Source organism: Drosophila subobscura, chromosome A, assembly GCF_008121235.1.
Source record: "Drosophila subobscura isolate 14011-0131.10 chromosome A, UCBerk_Dsub_1.0, whole genome shotgun sequence".
Classification (NCBI taxonomy): domain Eukaryota; kingdom Metazoa; phylum Arthropoda; class Insecta; order Diptera; family Drosophilidae; genus Drosophila; species Drosophila subobscura.
The window spans coordinates 21,402,423-21,421,330 of NC_048530.1; the positions used below are offsets into that span (position 1 = coordinate 21,402,423).

At 47.3% G+C, this 18,908-nt stretch overlaps 3 protein-coding genes across 4 annotated transcripts; 1 reads left to right on the forward strand and 2 right to left on the reverse strand.

The window, feature by feature from the left end:
* Positions 1 to 487: 487 nt before the first annotated feature.
* On the forward strand, positions 488 to 3,260 carry LOC117903842 (molybdenum cofactor synthesis protein cinnamon). 2 transcript variants are annotated; one of them, XM_034816302.1, is made up of 8 exons: positions 488 to 640; positions 702 to 1,471; positions 1,529 to 1,707; positions 1,772 to 2,041; positions 2,108 to 2,266; positions 2,335 to 2,497; positions 2,784 to 2,882; positions 2,938 to 3,260. In XM_034816302.1, exons 1-8 carry the CDS (start codon positions 610 to 612, stop codon positions 3,079 to 3,081), a joined length of 1,815 nt encoding a protein of 604 aa, XP_034672193.1. In that variant the 5' UTR covers positions 488 to 609; the 3' UTR covers positions 3,082 to 3,260. The 2 variants fall into 2 exon arrangements, with proteins under 2 accessions (XP_034672193.1, XP_034672192.1); XM_034816301.1 differs by having other exon boundaries at positions 563 to 637; positions 699 to 1,471.
* LOC117903843 (uncharacterized oxidoreductase SSP0419) lies at positions 3,132 to 15,692 on the reverse strand. Its single transcript, XM_034816303.1, has 4 exons — positions 15,512 to 15,692; positions 15,184 to 15,234; positions 3,746 to 4,530; positions 3,132 to 3,675 (listed from the first exon to the last, which is right to left on the reverse strand). The coding sequence occupies exons 3-4, from the start codon at positions 4,518 to 4,520 to the stop codon at positions 3,458 to 3,460; spliced, it is 993 nt and encodes a 330-aa protein (XP_034672194.1). The 5' UTR covers positions 4,521 to 4,530; positions 15,184 to 15,234; positions 15,512 to 15,692; the 3' UTR covers positions 3,132 to 3,457.
* LOC117903261 (proteasome subunit beta type-1-like) lies at positions 6,052 to 6,690 on the reverse strand. The gene has a single exon (XM_034815164.1). The coding sequence runs from the start codon at positions 6,688 to 6,690 to the stop codon at positions 6,052 to 6,054; it is 639 nt and encodes a 212-aa protein (XP_034671055.1).
* Positions 15,693 to 18,908: the final 3,216 nt, after the last annotated feature.

Consider the following 18,908-nt stretch of genomic DNA (forward strand, 5'->3'; position numbering starts at 1 on the left):
GAATACTGACAAAGTACCAGTGCATCGATAAGAGCAACACATCCATGGAACAAAATAATGAAACTTGTGGTGGTTAAATACTCATCTTAGATCGATTTATATATACATAGAAAACATACGTAGAGGTTAAACACATGTCAGTCTGAGATAAAGTCATTGTTAATGAAAAAAGGGTATACAAATTGTTGAAAAGCAACATGTTGTCAAATACGTAACCTTCATGCCCACTCACGTAACGTTTTAGTCTATTTCTTTTGGTGGACCTTTTTAGTTTGATCCCTATTTTTTCTATAATCCATTAAAAAAAAGGTCATGAAAAGTAGCCAAACCGGTTGAGAATTGTTTCATAAATCGGATTAAATTATAGTCTTAGTGCCGAGTATTCTAACTAGCTGGTAATATTAATTAGAATATCAAAATCGACGAAAACGATTTAAGATCACGGTATGTTTTGGTAATGAGTAGGTATATTTTGGTATATTTTTAAGGGTCGTGTGGTATATTTCATAGATAAATCCGCGGTAGTGCCAAACGCTTTTTAAACATTTTTTAAACAATATTTAATTGGAAACGAGCTGTTGGCGATTAACTAGGAATGCCAATGACATAATGGATCCCATTATTTTCGGTGTTTTAACTAGTGAGTAGCTTTTTGCTTGTCGCCTGCTGTGTGCGGTAACATTTCTCATGTATTGTGGCAGTCAGTGACACCTGTTACAACGACCGCTCGAGGGATCGCAGCGGTCCGCGTTTGGTGTCCCAGATTATGCAGACGTTTAGGAATGCCCAGGTAATCACCAGCGTTGTGCCCGACGAAAAACACCTCATACAGGGCGAGCTGCGCCAGTGGATCGATCGGAAGGATGTTGGCGTCATCTTCACCACGGGCGGCACAGGTCTGGCCCCACGCGATGTGACGCCCGAGGCCACCAAGCCGCTGCTCGACAAGGAGTGCCCACAGTTGATGATGGCCATAGCTCTCGCATCGCTGAAGAAAACCGCCTTTGCGGCTCTGTCGCGTGGAATCTGTGGCATCGCTGGCGATACGCTGATCATGAACTTTCCCGGCAGTGAGAAGGCGGTGGCCGAGTGCTTTGGCACTGTGAAGGATCTACTGCCCCATGCCCTCCATCTGATCAATGACGACCTGGCCCTGGTGCAGCGCACCCATGCCCAAGTGCAGGGCACAGAGACGGTGCAGGCCCAGATTCACGTCTGCCCGCACAAGACAGGATCTGGCGATGGCAGGGATCGCAACTCGCCGTTTCCCATGCTCCCCGTCTCGGCGGTCTTGGACATCATATTCGGAGTGGTGCATCGCCGCAGCAGCTTGGACGATGACATCTGGAAGACGACCTCGCCAGTGAATATTCCACCGTTTCGGGCCTCCATCAAGGATGGCTATGCCATGAAATCGACCGGCTTCTCCGGCAGCAAGCGTGTCGTGGGCTTCATAGCCGCCGGTGATGCGGTAAGTAGGATCCATTCTTAGCAGGAAGTGTCGACTCCAAACGAATTCTATCTGCAGCCCAGCGCCCAACCATTGGAAGAGGATGAATGCTTCAAGATCAACACGGGCGCCCCACTGCCCGACCAAGCGGACTGTGTGGTCCAGGTGGAAGACACACTTTTGGTTAGTCGCGACAAAAACGGAGACGAGAGTCTGGTAGAGATAATGGTGGAGCCCCAGGCGGAATTGGATGTGCGGTGAGTTTGTTGCTTTGGTCGATCAGCAGAACTCAATTCACTTCGAGCTACCCACTGCCTTCAGTCCCATTGGTCACGATTTGCGCGTCAATGATGCCATTTTCCCCACTGCGGACGCTTCATCCGTTGTCATTCAGTCGCTGCTGGCATCTGTGGGCAATTCCAAGCGCTTGCCCAAGCCCAAGGTGGCTGTCATCTCCACGGGCAGCGAGCTGCTCGCTCCGGGAGCGCAGCCTGTTCCCGGCAAAGTCTACGACTCCAATGCCACGATGCTGGAGGAGCTCTTGCTCTACTTTGGCTTCGATTGCGTGCGCACCGTTGTGGTGAGCGACAAGTGAGTGAATCTCCCCTCCCTCCCTGGCTGACCGACATTCATTTCAATCAAATCTCTTTTTTGCAGCTTGGCGGACACAAAGGCCTCTCTTGTCACTCTGTTTGAGAAGGTGGAATTTGTCATCTCCACTGGCGGCGTCTCAATGGGCGACAAGGACTTTATAAAGACAGCGCTGGAAGAGCTTCAATTTAAGATCCACTGCGGCCGGGTCAACATGAAGCCAGGGTATGGCTCGAGACTCTCCTCCCCAAACGCTCGCACTAAAGACTTTCCTTCTCTGCTCCCATCAACAGCAAACCCATGACCTTTGCCAGCAAGGACAACATGTATTTCTTTGGTCTGCCGGGCAATCCCGTCTCTGCCTTTGTCACATTCCATTTGTTTGCGCTGCCAGCCATCCGCTGGTCCGCCGGCTGGGAGCGCACAAAGTGTCCCCTGGCGACCATTCAAGTGAAGGTAAGCGTGTGCCTCTTTCAATTTAAACAAATGGCGAAATTGGGTCACAGTGGAGTGAACCATTTGCTGGTTCTAGAACATGCATAAATTGCTGTAGGTCGTATCTGTCGCCCAGCCCACTTCATTCACATTCAGCACTACAGATACGTTTGCCCCAGAGTGGGGCCCTTATCTTTGTGTACGTCAGCCACCAAGTTGTGAGTGGCTGATAAGCTAGAGCAATGGTTTGCCTATACCGTGGCCAGCTGCATACCCTAATAAATTGTTTTCTCTCTCTCCCTGACAGCTGGCGCAAGACCTCAGCTTGGATCCACGTCCAGAGTATGTGCGTGCTTCGGTGACCTCCAAAAATGGTCAACTCTATGCCAGCGTCAATGGGAATCAGGTAAACAAGATAGAACCCACTTCAACAGGCACTACAATTAGTTTTTTATTTACAGATCAGCAGCCGTTTGCAGAGCATTGCTGGTGCCGATGTGCTCGTCCATCTGCCAGCACGCAGCTCCGAGTGTTGCAAGGCAAGTGCCGGCGAGTCCTATACCGCCTCAGTGCTGCGCTATGACTTCATATCCAAGTATGAGTAGGTGCCCCAAGCACACACACGCATCACAAAAGAATTCCTAAACCAATCGAATGTTTTAGATTAGCACAAAGATTTATTTTTCATAACTCGCGCGCATCGTTGTCAGTGCTTTTTGTTGTCATTTTGTTTGTTTCTTGTGCACCGTCAGATTGTATGCATAAACGAGTATAAAACATAAAATATAATATGTATAAAAAGCCTTCCCAAAGGAAGAAAATATCAATTAAACAAAAAACATAATTGTTAGCGTTGTTAGACGACAGCAGGATCAGGAGCAGGAGCAGGAGCGGAAGCAGAAGAGGTTACTGCAGCGGGGGATACGTATGTACAGGAGGAGGCAGCTACGCTCTGAAGGAGACCGAATCGGTGTGCAACATTTAAACAGATTGCGTCGCAGATTGGACTGCAGCTGCCGGCCGCTGTAGACGCAACGAGGAGCGGCATGGCAACGTGAATTGGTACTTGTTGTGGCTGAGCAGCGTGTAACGCTCCTGCGGTGCAAAGTCCCACAGTGCCCGCTCGATCACCTGCAGGGCACTGGGACTCAGAACGTCCGCCGTATATTGAGTGGGTGCTCCGGCACTCGCCGACATTGCTGTGCGGATAAAGAAACGAGAGGCGAGAATGTTAATCGACTAGCTGGGAGCTGGCATGTTTTTACTCACTCTGCGCCACGGGGGCCTTGTAAAGGGACTCGGCTGTCATGCCGCAGGTGTCGAGGGCCACCACACTGACACCGTACGGCTGCAGCTCCTTGCGCAGCTCCTCGGCGCACTTGTCCACGGCCACGCGCGATGCATTGAAGGCCACCAAACCCTCGCCGCCCGTCAACGCTGAGCCCGTCCGCGTGCCACCGGCACCGCCCAAGTAGAGGAGGCGACCGCGCGTGGGCCGGAGAAAGCCAACAAAGGCCTTGGCCACACGCAGCGTGCCCAGGATGTTGGTCTTCAGCATGTGCTCCCACTGCTGCACATCCTGCGACTCCACGCGGCCCCGGAACACGCTGCCACTGGTGTTGATCACGGCGGCAATGCCGCGCTCGTCAGCATTCAGATGGGCGCCCATGGCCACGGTGGCCTCGCGCAGCACATCCTCTCTGGTCACATCCAGGCGCATTGGAATGATGGTGCCGGCAATGGGCTCCTCGCTGTACTCCCGAATCTTCATCCAGCCACAGAGGAGCTTGGCGGGCAGCGAATCGTGGGCCTCCTTCATGCCGGCAAACACGCGGCAGCCCTTGTTGGCCAAATGGGTGCACAGCTGCAGTCCCAGGGCCGTATCCGCGCTGGTCACCAACACCACCCGGCTAGGCTGGGCCTCCACGGTGGCCGCCTCACTGTCCTCGCGCACCTTGCAAATCAAGTAGATGAGCAGCGCCCCGGCGATCGAGAAGAGCGCCAGCAGCTGGAAGGCCAACACCAGCATGGTCATTGGCTCCATTATGACATGTCTGAAAAGATAGTAAACAAATGGTATTAAATATAAGACAAACTATGAGATCATGAGCTGCCTCCCCTTGGCCAGCCACTCTTCCTGCACAAACCAACGGACACTCCCTTGGACGGACACGGACACTCTTCTCTCCCCATGGCACATGGTTTGTCATCTTTTTGGGTTGGATAACCAAACACAAACTGCACTCTCAAATCTTTGGCTGGCCATCGCTCGGTTATGGCTATGGTTATGGGTGTGCGCATGCGGCTGCATCTACAGCCATATCCATGTCGATCTCTGGGAGTTTTCACTTTAATTAATACTCGTTAAGCTGCCGACGCATCCATCAGGTAACAACTTTACGCTTGCCTTGCCTTGCCAATGTGCTTTTGTTTTTCTTTCTTTCTTTCGTTTTCCACTTAAAACGCTTTAATTATTGCACATTTTTCTTTAGACTATTTACTGTCCCGCTTGGCTCCCAGCACCTCTCTCTCGCACCATCATCTGCCACCCGAAACCCTTGAAGAAAAAGAAAAGTACGCTCGGGAGAGGAGAGGAGAGCAAGTGGAGGCGAGGAGCGAGTATCTATGGTATCTATGACGCTCCACACATGGACACGGACACGGACACGGACACGACACGAATGCGACCAGCGAGGCGTGTCCAGTGCGAGTGAGTTGAGTCTTCCATGCATTTGGCAATAAATTATGTCTACGTGCCTCTCGGCTTTTCACTGCACGCGCCAACGATGGAACGCATAAGTACATATGTACAGAGATATGTACATAAATTGGTGGACAATAAACCAAAGTAAAAGTTGAAGCGAGCTCAGCTGCAGCTGCAGGAGAGATTCGGAGTCTTTGACGTTCTTCGCAGCTGAGCAAACGAATCAAATACCAAAATCCACCCACTACATAGAGCGCTACTCCATGTACAGGGACAAACCAAGTCTTCTTTTTATGAGGAATACGTATAACCCTATCCACACCCATCCCCATCCCCATCCCCATCCACGGCTGCAGTTAGTCGAGCGGCATATGAATTTTCCAAGCCACTTTTGGAACCATCCCAGTTCCGGTGGCTCCCTGCCGCTTGGAAAATTTCACCAAAGTGCTTTTGGGGCGAAGTGAAGTGAAGTGAAGTTGTTGCACAGTTGACATGCGGAAATGGGTTGGCCATACGAGTATCTGTTGCTGCTGCTGGTTGCTGGTTGCTGCTGCGGTTGCCGCTTTTGGCAGGTCGCGGAAGACGCGGTGCTGGCGGTGTAGCGGAATTTGAATCGCTTTTGGTCAAGCCACAACTGCAGCGGCCGTGCATCCGCTCCGAGTTGCGTAATTAAATAAACAATCAACGGAGGAGCCCCCAAGCCAACAGCAAACCAAATGATATTCGAATGGAAGAAAGCAAGCGGAAAAAAATACATCAATTGGCAGCTGGAGTCCTCCCTGGCGTTTGTTTGATGAACGAACGAAACAATAGCCAAAATAATTTTACTAAAACATTTTTCAAGAATTTGTAAAAGCAACAAAATTGTAAGCTAATTCTGGCTCAGCTCCATCTGGTGTAGCTCAATGCCATCCTTGGTAATTATGTTGAGGATCACCCATTCGCCGGTGTATTGATCGCTGCGGGCGGCCATGGTGAGGGCATCTTTCGCAATGGACAGGGCACGCTCCTTGGTCACAGGCTCGTGGCAGCCAATTTGGCTGTCCAGCACTGGCAGCAGCATGGCACCGGCCGAACCCTCAGCACGGTAGCCCTCACGCTGCAATAAGCCGATGCAGTCATAGAAATAGACAGCCCCCTGGCCATCCTGGTCGATGCCACCCAGAATGGGGCACACATCGTAGGGCAAATGACGTCGCTGGTACTGTACAACGGAGAGCATCTGTGCCATGGACTCGATGCTCATGCTCTTAAAGTGTTCCCGCTCGTAGAGCTGCTGCTCCATCTTCAGTTGATTAGTCAGAGCGACGGCATCGCTCCAGCAGCCAGCAGTCGCCACCACCATCTGATCGGACATGGGACACAACTTGGTTTGTGTCCGCGAGAGAATTGCACAGTCGCTGCACACACCCGTGTCGCAGCCCATGACCACAAAGTCCTTGCCAGCAATGGCCAGTACAGTGCCTTCATAAATATTGGGTGGCTTTATGTTGTGCGCCTGGAAAGTCATAGACGTAGGCTCAGGCCTTCTTCCAAGGTGCCGCCGCCTGTCCATGATTTTTCTTGTATTTAAAACATATTTCTATTATTGCTTTGGGGATGCCCAAAAGTTAAAGCAAAGTAATGTAGATCTGTTGCTAGCTACTCGTAAAGTGAACTCAAAATTCTCCACTGACATCGCCAGAAGTGGGTCGTCTCGAAGTCGCCATTCCATTTGGTTGGTTACGCAAGCGGCGCTTGTGTGCCGTGTCTGCAGTTATGTCAACTGTTGGACAGTTCTAATTACTGCCAATCAGCGGCAAGAGCAGCAGCTGCATTTACAATCTTTGGATCTTTAAGTAGAGTGCGCAGAGCTCAGAGTGGAGCCGTTGGTCAGTTGCATGACCCAAATTAAATGCCAGTCGCTGATCTTTAGCTCAGTGCCCAGCCAGTGCAGCGATCAATCATTCAATCATTGTATCACTGAATCAAGCGTGTCGTTAGCTATTGGCACTGGCAGTGACAGCAGCAGCAGCAGCAGCAGCACCAGTTGAATGTATCAGTAATGAGCCCGAAGCTGCAATTATCTGCCTGGAATGCGGGGAACGTGCCACAATTGAAGTGGCATTGACTGCAGCTCCGATGGTTTAATCAACCGATAGCCAATTGGCGACTACTTGTCACTGCTGCATCTACTTCTTATTTGTTTATCCAGTTCCCAAATCGGATTCTACCCGGTTTATGGCAGACTTTTGCCAACCGAAAATGCAGACTTATAAATCAATTCTCTTATCTCAAGAGACTCGTACTCGCACTCGAAGTGCTTACCTTCAAAAGTGTTCTTCAGGCAGATAGAGAAGCGTTGGAAATGAGCACTCAGCATTCCAGTGTGTGGCGGCACGTCTGTCGCTACAAAAAACTATTCGACTGGTTTTATGCTGATGTCAGGTCTCGACACTGCGCTAATTGAGATGTCACATAAAGCCGCATCATTGTTTGGCCCAGACAGCGGGCCAAAGTAAATATCTACTGAATATCTCTCTCACTATCTCATTTTTGGCAAGAGCTCTTTGGGTTCCTTTTTCGAAAATTGATCGCTTGGGCAGAAATCTATCTTCGAAACATGATCCTAATCGACTCCGACTTGGAGTACGACTCAGAGCCAGTTGACAATCAATTCGTTTCATTACACACTATTCACTTAGCTCATCGTACAGAATGTCGCGAGTAATGTTCTGCACCAAGCCTCACTGTTTATTAATGTTTACATTACAAGTACAAATACATACACACATATTTACATATGTATGTACCTACATATGTGCACTCATACTCGCATGAGAAATATGTTAATTGCGACATTTACTTTGCCGATTTTGCTGCGGTCAGGCATTCATGGCTTCGCTTGGAGTTTAGTTTGTGTTTGTGTTTGCTTTGTTTTTGCGTCTCTTTTTTGAACATTTTTGCTGTTAACATTCAACCCAAATATGTATGTCAGACAGTCCGGAGAGACGGACACAGACACGGACACGGACACGGACAGGCCTGGCATCCCAATGGCGTGAGATCGATACCCATAAAGAAGGCTCGTGCAATATTCACGACTGCCACTGCGACTCTGTCTATAACCACATTACGTATACGTATACGTATGCGCCGCATGGGGCAAGCAGCGCAACCTGTCCGCTTTAGCTTCATTCGCTGCGTTGGGATGCGAGCGATGCGATGCGATGCGAATCGATTCATTCGAGGCTTGGGATTTGGAAATGGATGATTATGAATGCAGTTCATTAAAGCTAAACCATATTGATTAATGATTCACGTTCAATCATGGCCGATGGCAAATAAATTAAGTTATTTTCCAGGCCACTAAAGATGTAACTAAAACCCTTAATAGTGTTATTAAAAGTGATATGCGGGGAAGCATTTATGTTTGCTAACTTTTGGCATGCCCTATCTTTGGGTTTAAGCATCGTGGCAAGAGAAAGCGAAAACTGAACGAACTTGGAAAGTGTTGGTTAACTGCTTTAACAACAGGCAACCCATTGATTGATATACATTTGTACATATCTGCTCAGTTTTTCAGACAAAGAAAAATACAGACAAGCTGTTCTCACAACATTGAAGGCAAATTCCATAAATCAGCAAAGTTAATTGTTTTTTAAGGCGTGAAAAATATGTGACCGACCAGTGCGGGCTAACGTTTTTAACCGTGGAGCGTCATCTTTCGCCAAAACTACAGAAAAAAAGGATGACTGTTCAGGGTTTAAAGCAGGCACTAACTTGAGCAACAAGCTGCAAAAACAGCACCACTTCAACAGCCTTAAAGAAGTGCATCAACAAGTTTTAATCTTAATGCAAAACCAAACCATTTCGATTTGCGATATCCGATAGCAGCCGAAACCGAAACTGATTGTCGCTTGGCCTCTTTCTTGTCTCTGTCTTTGGCTTTGTCTTTCATCTGCGGCTCCGTTTTATTGCTTTGCTGCACATTTTCGCCGCATTCGTGGCGCATGCAAAGCGAAATTGTTGGCTAATTGCCGTAATTGAAGAATCGATCAAAGAAATCAAAACGAAACAAGAGAAACAAAACGAACAAAACAAAAACGACACGAGACCGAAAACGAGGTAAATCGAGACTCCGGAATATGGCCCCAATTAATTTGCACCTCAACGACGGACTGACGACGATGTCTGCCCTCTGTCCCACTCCACCCGCTTCCAGGCAGACAGACTTTCATGCTGTTGTCCCTCTCCCACTCCCACTCGCACTGCCACTCGCTTTTACCGTACTTCGAGCGTGCGATGCATGTGTGTGGTGAGCGGCGCTTGGAATTCGTTTTCGTTTCTGTTTTGGGGCATTTCTGCTGTGATCTCTCATTCGTATTGGGTTTTGTTGTTGCTGTTGTTGCTGTTGCTGTGTGTCTGTCCGTTGCTTTGCATTTCATGTTCAGGTGCGATCAAGATTTCTATTTCGCTTTAACACATTTCAGTCCAACTTCAAGTGCTAATTTGGCCAGAGACCAAGCCCGAGTCCAAGCCCTGCCCTCTAGCTCCCCCACGGTAGGCTGAAGCTGGCCCAAATACCGAAAGATGGTATTGGAATTGGAAGCAGCCAAAAGCAAAGCTGCCGAACCGATTCGCATTTAAAAGGTGAAAATATGCAAAATTTGTATTTTGTTTTGCTTTGCTCTCTCTCTCTCTCTCTCTGTGTATGTCTCCCTCTCTTTCTCAGCCCATCCTTCGGTGTCTTGCTCCGTGCCGTGCCGCTCTGTGTGTAGGTGGCTTGAATTTCAATCGTTTTTGTTTTCTGTTTTGGCATTTGGTTTCTTTTTTTTTTTTTTTATGGAATGACGCGAGCCAGCCACCAGTGCCATCCCGCTCTGGGTGTCCAACAATGCAACCCTGGAGGACGGGCGCGTAACTGCATTCATGGCACTGCATTGAGGTTGTTGTTGCTGCTGCTGCTGTTGTTGTTGCTGCTGCTGGTGCGGGGTGGAGGACAAAGCTAAGCTTAGAAATTGCGTTTTAGATTTTGGTGGCATGTACGTGTGTTTAGCTCGTACTTTCCTTTTCAATAACATCTAAATTTAGCCACACAACAATACATTTCCCAATTCATTGAATTGCGATATTTCAAGGTGGGGGGCAAACACACACAGAAGGAGAGAGAATGACAGAGATGCAAAACCTTGTTTTGTCTCCTCTCCAAAACAGCAAGAGCAAAAGCAACAGCAACAACAATGACAAATAACAGCTATAAACAGTCAGCAATTTTTCTTTTCAAGTGCAATGAACTTTTCTTTACTCAAGCGTTAACCACAAAAAACTTCATCTCCATTTGTGTCTCCATCTTCCAACTTCCATCCTCCAACTCCATCTCCATCTCCGCTTTCCTCTTTTAACTCCATTTTCGTTGGATTATGCCGCATTGTCTTCCAATTGAAACTTCCGAGAGGGCAGGCAAAGTAATTGCCATCACCCCTTCATCCACTACTTCCACTTCTCCCTCTCCCTCTCTCTCTCTCACCCATTCTCGCACTCTAGCACTCCCACTCCGCCACTGCTCAGCATCATTTTCAAGTTCAAATGTAAAACATTACAAATGTTTTTATTGTTGTTGCTCTTGCTGCTGCTGCTGGCTGTTGTTTGCCATTTCTCTTCCATCTTCAGATTAGATCATCGCCGCGAATCGGTGAGCTAAGCGCGGGCGCCGCGCACTGGAATACCTCTCCAAGTGGGCAGCGGGGTGTGCTCGTGGGGCTGTGCCGTAGGGGCTATTACTCTAAGAAGATGACACCATTTGCCCCAATTGGAATGTTGTTTTGGGTGTGGAAGTGGGATTGAATGCGAACCATGCAGTCATAGCAGTTTGAAGCAAAATAATAAGCTCTTCGAACTGCTAGCGTTTTCTGTTACCCTTCCATTGATAATTTTTAGGCTAATGCAATCAAGAACTTAGGTAGAAGACTGAATCCTACAGAAACCAAAATATGACTTCAAATCGAGTTACATTAGCAATTAATTTTCATAGCAATTGGACGACATATCGTAATTCCCTTGAAAGAGTTGGAACTCGTTCCGTTTTTTTGTCTAATATCACCTGACTGTGAAATTGGTTAACTTTGCTTTTCGGTTGCATTTCTCATGTGAATGCACTCATTGAAATTGAATTCGATTCACCTGCACTCACATCATACATCATACATCATCCAGCGTAATGCACTCGATGAGGTAATGGCTAGGCAATTCTCACGCTGCTTACTTGACGAGTGTCTCGCCCCATTTCTCCACCATTCGTTGCGTATTTGATTCGGTTTGGATATCACTCATACTCCGATCGGAGGAGGCTTAATTTTGTCATCGAAATGGCTTTGTGTGGTGCATAATTTAAGCATTTCTTTAGCTCTTCTTGGCCATTACCTCATCATCATTATCATCCATATAGCCGCATTTTGCTGGCATTATTCCCTCTCCACTTTGGGCTCTCTATCCGCTTTCAGATGTAAATTTCGAGGGTTGGATCAATAAACTTAAGCATTTTACGACCAATTTGCAGTTGCTCATTGATTCGGTTCGACTCGGGTTCGATGGGATTCGCTTTGATTTGATTTTTGATTCCTTTTGATTATGCAAATGCATTCCATTCTCAATCCGTCGATCCACAGAGCACAAAGCACAAAGCACAGTGTAACAAGTGGAAGTTTGGTAAGAAAACAAACAGCACACCCAATCAGTGAAACAATACAGCAAAATGCAATGTCGTCATGTGTCGGTCCGTCAGTCCTTCTGTCTTGCTGTGTGTTTCTGCCTGCCCAGCAGTCTGCACTTGGTTTTGATTTTGTTTCTTTTTGTGTGTGTTGTTGGCCAAAACCAAAACAGCAACCAGCCAACTCCGCTGCAATTGCAGTTGAACAACTTTACGCTCCATTCAGCATTAAAATTACTTTGTGCCACTTTCAAAGCTATTTCTACTACGAAAACAAAAACACACACCAGCAGCCCATTCTGTTTCTTCTCCTTTTTCGGGGCCCCACAACAAAAGTTTTATTATTTTGCATTTGCCATTTGCCATGATGTGGGACTTGGACTGCAACTGGACCTCGCAGCAGGTGCCACAGGCGCAGTACGTATGGCAAACAAAGAAGCTAAGGATCGGACAGACAGAGAGCTAGGGTGAGGAATGTCGCAAATGTCACGCTTGTCACGCTTCAAGTTCCGCAGAAGTGAGAAGAGAGAAAATGCACTGCACCAATTGATAACAGAGGAAAATGCAATAGAACGGAACGAAAAGAACAAAAGGGAATAGAATGGGGCTATAGTTGCTCCAACCAAAGTTGCTAGGCTTTGATACAATTCCCTGAAATTCTTCTAAAAACCTCAAAGAGCAACTTTGTGGCTATCGATTGTAATCATTCTCTGCCATAAGCTCGCCCCAAACTTTGCTGACTTGAGCGCTAATCAAACCTGATTATAATCAACAACCAGCAATAGCAATTTTCATGGGTTACTCGAACACTCGTACAGCAGCACACACCCATTAACATTAACACCTGTCATCCAGCGCTGTCACGTAAGCGAACAAAATCGAAAACACTTTCAATATAATTGCAAAAATATTTGAAATCATATTCGTTGTCGGTCGATTGGCTCGGATCGCATCGGATCGGATCGGCCACCTCTGCTCCGAACGCTTTCCTTTCTTGGACACACAAACAAAAGTTGGGGCGCACGGAGTGTGGGGTCTGTGATCTGCGTATGCCCCGGGAATTTTAATCATATTTCTCTCTGTTTGTACACGCCTAATTGTTTGCTTTTTGTGGCCATCTCGCTCTCTGTTTTTGTTTCCCATTTGGTTTTGACGGCTCCGCGGAGGCCAATTTGATTTTCATTTCGATTCGATTAACGTTTGCAGCACGTAAAATATCAATCAACAACGAAACTAGGAATACCCTTGCACTCAGGTCGGGACCACAGGACCAGTGCTCATGTTTTGAGGCCAACATTATACACCAAGCGAGATCAGAGATCAACTTTTAAAGCTCGCGAGCCTGATAGACGTTAACCAAAAAGACAGATAGTAGAAATATTCCATTCCCATTTCATTTGATTGAGTCTTCAATCGCAAAACTCTTTTGTGGCAGTGTATTTCTTGATTGCAGGCGCTTGTTAATTTCTGACTAATATTTTTGGCTTTGTATGTGATTGGATTGGAATGGACTGGACTGAGGTGGATTGTATTGGATTAGATTGGATACATTTCGGGCATTGGCAGCTACTCAAGCGTCCTATTTGTGGCTATTTGTTGGTGCTGTCGTAGTGGCTCTTTCCGCCAATTATTATGGCCGACAGGCCGTCTCCGTCTCCGACTGCCATCCCCCCCGTCCAAAAGTAGTTTGTCGTTATGTTCAGGTTTTGCCTATTCGTTTGTTTCTTTCTTTAACGTTTGAAATTTCACTTTTGTCTTGCCGGATTTGAACTGCGTTAGCTGTTGGTCCTAGGATCGAATCACGAAAGAGGGCCGCCACCAATCTGCGCAAAAATCCATCCGACTGCAGTTCGATCGGTAAATCGCTTTCTCTTTGGGCAATCATTTGACTGTGACCCACCAGGATGGACCAAAACAGAAGATACATGCATACATATGTATCCATTATGTGTACAGTCGAATAGCTAATGAAGACCAGTCACAGCCAACAAGGCAGAAAATAAATGGAGAAAAAGAAAAACAAACTCTACCCAGATGGAGAACAGAGATACTCGTGCACGTGCTGGGGCAGCTTGTACAAGTAAGTGATCTCTCTCTCTGTGTCTCTGGGGTCTAGGCTCTGTCTACAGATCAGATCTCTCCACTCACCTGCTCTTACCCCGCCCTCTAATGCCATTCGCCAGAGCATAAGACATAGAAAACCTACAAAGCAAATAGAAACGAATGCAAACCAATTTCAGAGACGCAACAGAAGCTGAGAACGACTCATCGATGCACTGCTGAGAGAGTCAATGAATCCAGCTCCATGTCTTTCTGTAGCTTCGCAAATTACTTTCAAGAATGAACCCCCAGGCCCTTGAGTTAGCTGAGTAACCCCTTTCCAGAACACGGGCTAGAGTATTACATGGCTTTCAATTAGCCCGCATAAAGTCACTCAAGTCACGACAAGTCAAGTTAAGTCAATTCAAGTGAGTTTTGCTGTTTGATGTCTAAATCAGAAGCCCAGCCAGAACCAAAACCCCCTCAAACTCAGAGTCAGAGCCATCTCTCTCCATCTGCATAAAACCCAACCCGAAACACATTCCCAAGTCAGACTGACAAAAGTCTTAAGACAAAAACAAAAAACACCAATCTGAAGCCGAAGCCGAAGCCGAGACTGAGTCTGTGACTGTGACTGCGACTGAATCTTAAATGTTTTGAGCAATGACCTTAAGACGTCTTTTCTTTTTTGTTGTTGTGGGTAGTGTGTGCATGCATGGAATTTCAGATGAGAGAGAACCGCTGGGGGAATGGAGAATCATAAATTACATAAGCCAAACAAAGCAAGACAGGGGCAGTGAGAATGCGGGAACGGTATCAGGATTGGAATTGGGAGCGCGATCGGAGAGGTACAGGACAGAACAATAAGTCCAATCTATCATCCACTCAATTTTATTCTAAATTCCTTATTCCATTCACATTCCCAAGAACTTTGAGAGCTGTCGCAAAGAATTTGATTGTTTTTATGCATAGAGAGATCCAAGAACTGTGAAGCAGAGATCTGAGATCTCTTTGGCATTCGAATGAGTGGAGTAAAAAGAATGGGCAGGGTGGGCCATCAGTATGGGGCGGGCGGAGCTCAAAGTGGATAAGTGGGCAAACAATCGATAGTTAAACAGCTTGAAAGACAAACATTGACATTGAGGCAAACTGCTAGACCAGTTTGGACCCTGTTTACAACCAGTTGGGTGGGCCAGGTTTGGGCCACTAAATATCCGCCATAAATACATTCATACTACAGTTAATCAAAAATTGTTTTGCTTTGGAGCAGCTTACCTTTTCAGCTAAATCAAATGTTAAATTCAAATATTCGTCGTTTGTTTTTGGCTAAAACGAATCGAAATACAAGTTTTTATTAACTTAATATTCGGCACAGCAAAAAATTCAACTCGAACAAAAAATTATTCAAACACGCCCCAAAAGGGTTTCCAGCCTCGAAATCTTGTTGGGGAGCTTTCAACTGGAAGCTGCTTTTGAATAGCCGTTCTTCGGTTTCTGTTTTAATATTTTGTCTTCGGTTTTGGGGTGTTTGGGGGGACGGGCGTTTTAATTTCGATTTCAGTTTCAGTTTTAATTTTGGATTTGGTCTACCAATTTCACGCACAGTTTGATCCAAAAGCAATACTGCACTCGCGACTCTCGAGCTGTTTGTCTGGAACGGAGAACGAATGAACGAACGAACGAACGACTCTGTTAAGTCTCTGTGTCTGCGTTTTCGTTGTTGCAGCTGCTGCGCCTGCGCCTCTTTCTCTCAATGCGACTTGCGATTTGACTGAGCTCGAACCGAAGACTGGCAAGTGCGGTTTTGGCTCGCCTCAGTCACAGTTACAGTCGGTTTCGTTGCGGCAGCGCGCCACACGAACGAAGCCAAAACGAAGACGAAGACAAGCCCGAAGTCTTGGCTGTTCGTGCGTGCGCAAGCTGATCTCAACTCCCCCCAAGCCGTCCCCCAGTCCATCGCTCTATGAGTTTCTTGGGCCTGCTTGGGCCCAAAGCCCAGCCTTTGCTGTTGCGTGCGTGTGGCCCCGCACCACCACTATTTACCTTCGGTCGATCGTGCTTGTGCTGCTCCGTCTCCTCTCTCTCGGCGTTCCACTGGTTAACTTTTGACGAAACCGAAGTCTCGAGTCTCGGCCTGCTCGTGCGTGTGCCAGTCGACTTTTCATACCCTTCCCCCCCACCCGTCTCTACTCTATGCCGAGCTTGAGTATCTTTGGCCTTTCGCCTCATTCCTTTTGCCGCTCTTTCCTGCTCTCGAGCGTGTGTGGAAGGCGACAAAATGTCAAATGATCGCCAGCCACTTAGGACCTCCAGCTAGCAACTGGTTTTACAGTTCTGATTGTGCCTGGGGCCCCTCAGCCCAACCCTAAACCCCCTCACCAATGATCGAAACAACCTGCTGAAATTATTTTCATATCAACTTCTTATTCCCGCCGAATAGTTTGAACACTTAGAACAGTTACTTGCAGAAGCTTGGACAAAAATTCGACATTTTCCAAATTGATTCCCTGCCGCCCACTGCGAGTACATCTCCATCCCATTGCTCCATCTCTAATGGCTCCTTTCTCCAATTATTACTATTTTTCCCCAATTTATGTCCGCTCTAATAACGGTCGATCGCCACGCCTCTTTCGTTTTAACTGCACTCGAAGTGAGTCAAGGAGGAAGAGAGTCAGGCCCGAAGAGAATTCGATCAAAAGTGGAACTGGATCTTGGAATGCCGTCCAATGGCCTGGAACGGCAACGGGAATGGGAATAGTAGAAATGGGAACGGAATTGGGTACGGTTACAAAGTGGTGACACTCACGACACTTCCCTGCCACTGCCACTGCACTCCCCGCTACTGCACTTCTCCCTCTCCCCTCTCTGGCTCTCCCTTGGAATGCGTTTGCAGTGGGGAAACTTTCTGCACTCCGCGGTGTAAAGGGGCGGCAGAGCTGTGGGGAGGAGACTTGCAATTGCAATTGGCCAAGCTGACCAGAAACCTGTTACCACTTTAAGGAAAAGCTCACTCTATCCAAAAATAGGTGAGAGATGGATTGGGAGAGAAAGAGAGAGAAGAGGAGATGAAGCCCCAATGATGCCTCTGTACAAAGGCTGGCACGGTGGGCAAGGGGACAAGGAGGCTTCATTTTGACGCTCAACGCTCGAGGAAAACCAGAAACAAGTTTTTCCAGTAGACGAAAGAGGAATCCGGCTCATCTGCAGCTGCTGGCTCGGGGCCACTGACGGAGGATGAGGCATGGGGCATGGGCTGGGGCGAAGAGGCTGAAAAAGTTGTCAAGAATCTCGGATGCGAATCGATCAATAACCTTTCAAATCAAATTGCAACAAAAAAACAAAACTCGATAGCAAAGAGCCACTTACCAACTACATCGAAATGTGGTTGAGGATGATTAGGCCTCTGGGCGATCTCTTCAGATTATCTATGATTTTGATTTCTCGACATTCTGGAGTCTGACAAATCAACCCAAGACGCACACAAAAATAATTTTTTAGTGTTCCTAGGAAAACAGTTGGTGACTCTTTTGGGTCTCTACGGGGATCCGCTAAAGGGCGCATTATCAGTCCAGTCAGTGTAGTTTTATGCATAATAATCACACTGCTAGATTTAATACCCAACACACCGTTTTCATTTATGTAATCTTATGATTTATGTGGTTTTGTTTAAATACCTGCAAGTGATCTACGAGTGAACATTGATCATTGATACTCTAATGATCTGCCATAGATCTTCTTTCAGTTCTTATGTTCAAATTGAGTCTCCCACGCACCAAGTCATACGTGGAAGAAGTTAGAGCAACAAATTCGTAGAGATTGAGTGGGGCGAAACAATTTGTTGGGAATAAGCATACTAATACCAACATGCACATAGATGTACATAAGTACATATGTACATATGTATGTACATCTTTCACCCCATTGGAATAGTTGTTTTTGCATTTTCGAACACGTTTTTCGATGTTTCGGTTGTTCGATTTTTCGCTAGTTTTCTTGTTTTTTGTTTTTGTTGTTGTTGTTGTTGTTGTTGCGCATTGTTTGCTTTGTTGTTTTCCTTTTTCTTGTTTACATTTTTACGCAGCCTAAAGTCAGAGCGGGAGAGACGGAGAAAGAGAGTGAGTGCAGGAAGGGGTGGGTGGCGGGCAGAAGAGAGAAGGAAAACTGGTTTCCAGCAGATAGAGGTGCGCATGGTCATTATTAAGCTTTGGTCTTGTCCGTCGGTAAGGGGAGAGCAGAGTGGACGCAGTGGGGTTACAGGGCGAAACAAGTTTGATGGAATCCGAAACTCGATGCGCAGCCTGCTTCTGATCCTGCTGAGGGTGATCCTGGGCACCCTTTCCATTACAACGAGACGATCTTTTCTCATCAGAAATCTGATTCTTATGTTTCACTCTTCACACTTTCCCTTCAATTTTTGTTAAGCTTCCCACTCTTCTTGCTATTTCTGTTGAATTGTTGAACACTCTTTCTGTTTGTTCACCTTCCCTGACCGTCGCTTGGAAATTTTCAACTCAAATGGCAGGATTTTGATGTCAATTCATGGCGTGGTCTTCCATTCACCATCCCTTATCCATTCTCCACACTTCGTATCCCTTTGCACCGTTCTTTTTGCTATTCTTTATTCACAAGCAGCTTACGTGCTAGACAAAAAAAAAAAGAGAGAGCGAGCAGGGGGATTCCCTGGGCCTGAATCCTGGCCATCCTCAAGGGGGGGAATTCTACCAGCTGCCGGCGTAGGCATTGGCCGAGGCCTTGGCATAGGCATTGCTGCTGCTGCCGCCTCCACCGCCGCCGCCGCACGAGTTGCAGCCGCCGTTGTTACCTCCACCACCTCCTCCTCCGTAGCTGTAGCTGTTGGCGCTGCTGCTGGCATAGGATCCACTTCCTCCTCCGCCGCCACCGCCTGGATGGAAGCCTCCTCCACCGCCACCGCCTGGATGGAAGCCTCCACCGCCGCCACTGGGTTGATGACCTCCGCCGCCGCTGGGTTGATGGCCTCC

Coding starts and splice junctions, on each gene's coding strand:
- LOC117903842 (XM_034816302.1), top strand. CDS start 610: ATGGATCCCATTATTTTCGGTGTTTTAACTA. Junction 641..701: donor TATTTTCGGTGTTTTAACTA/GTGAGTAGCTTT, acceptor GTATTGTGGCAG/TCAGTGACACCTGTTACAAC. Junction 2,883..2,937: donor CCAGCGTCAATGGGAATCAG/GTAAACAAGATA, acceptor TTTTATTTACAG/ATCAGCAGCCGTTTGCAGAG.
- LOC117903843 (XM_034816303.1), bottom strand. CDS start 4,520: ATGGAGCCAATGACCATGCTGGTGTTGGCCTTCCAGCTGCTGGCGCTC. Junction 3,676..3,745: donor CAAGGCCCCCGTGGCGCAGA/GTGAGTAAAAAC, acceptor TTATCCGCACAG/CAATGTCGGCGAGTGCCGGA.
- LOC117903261 (XM_034815164.1), bottom strand. CDS start 6,690: ATGACTTTCCAGGCGCACAACATAAAGCCACCCAATATTTATGAAGGC.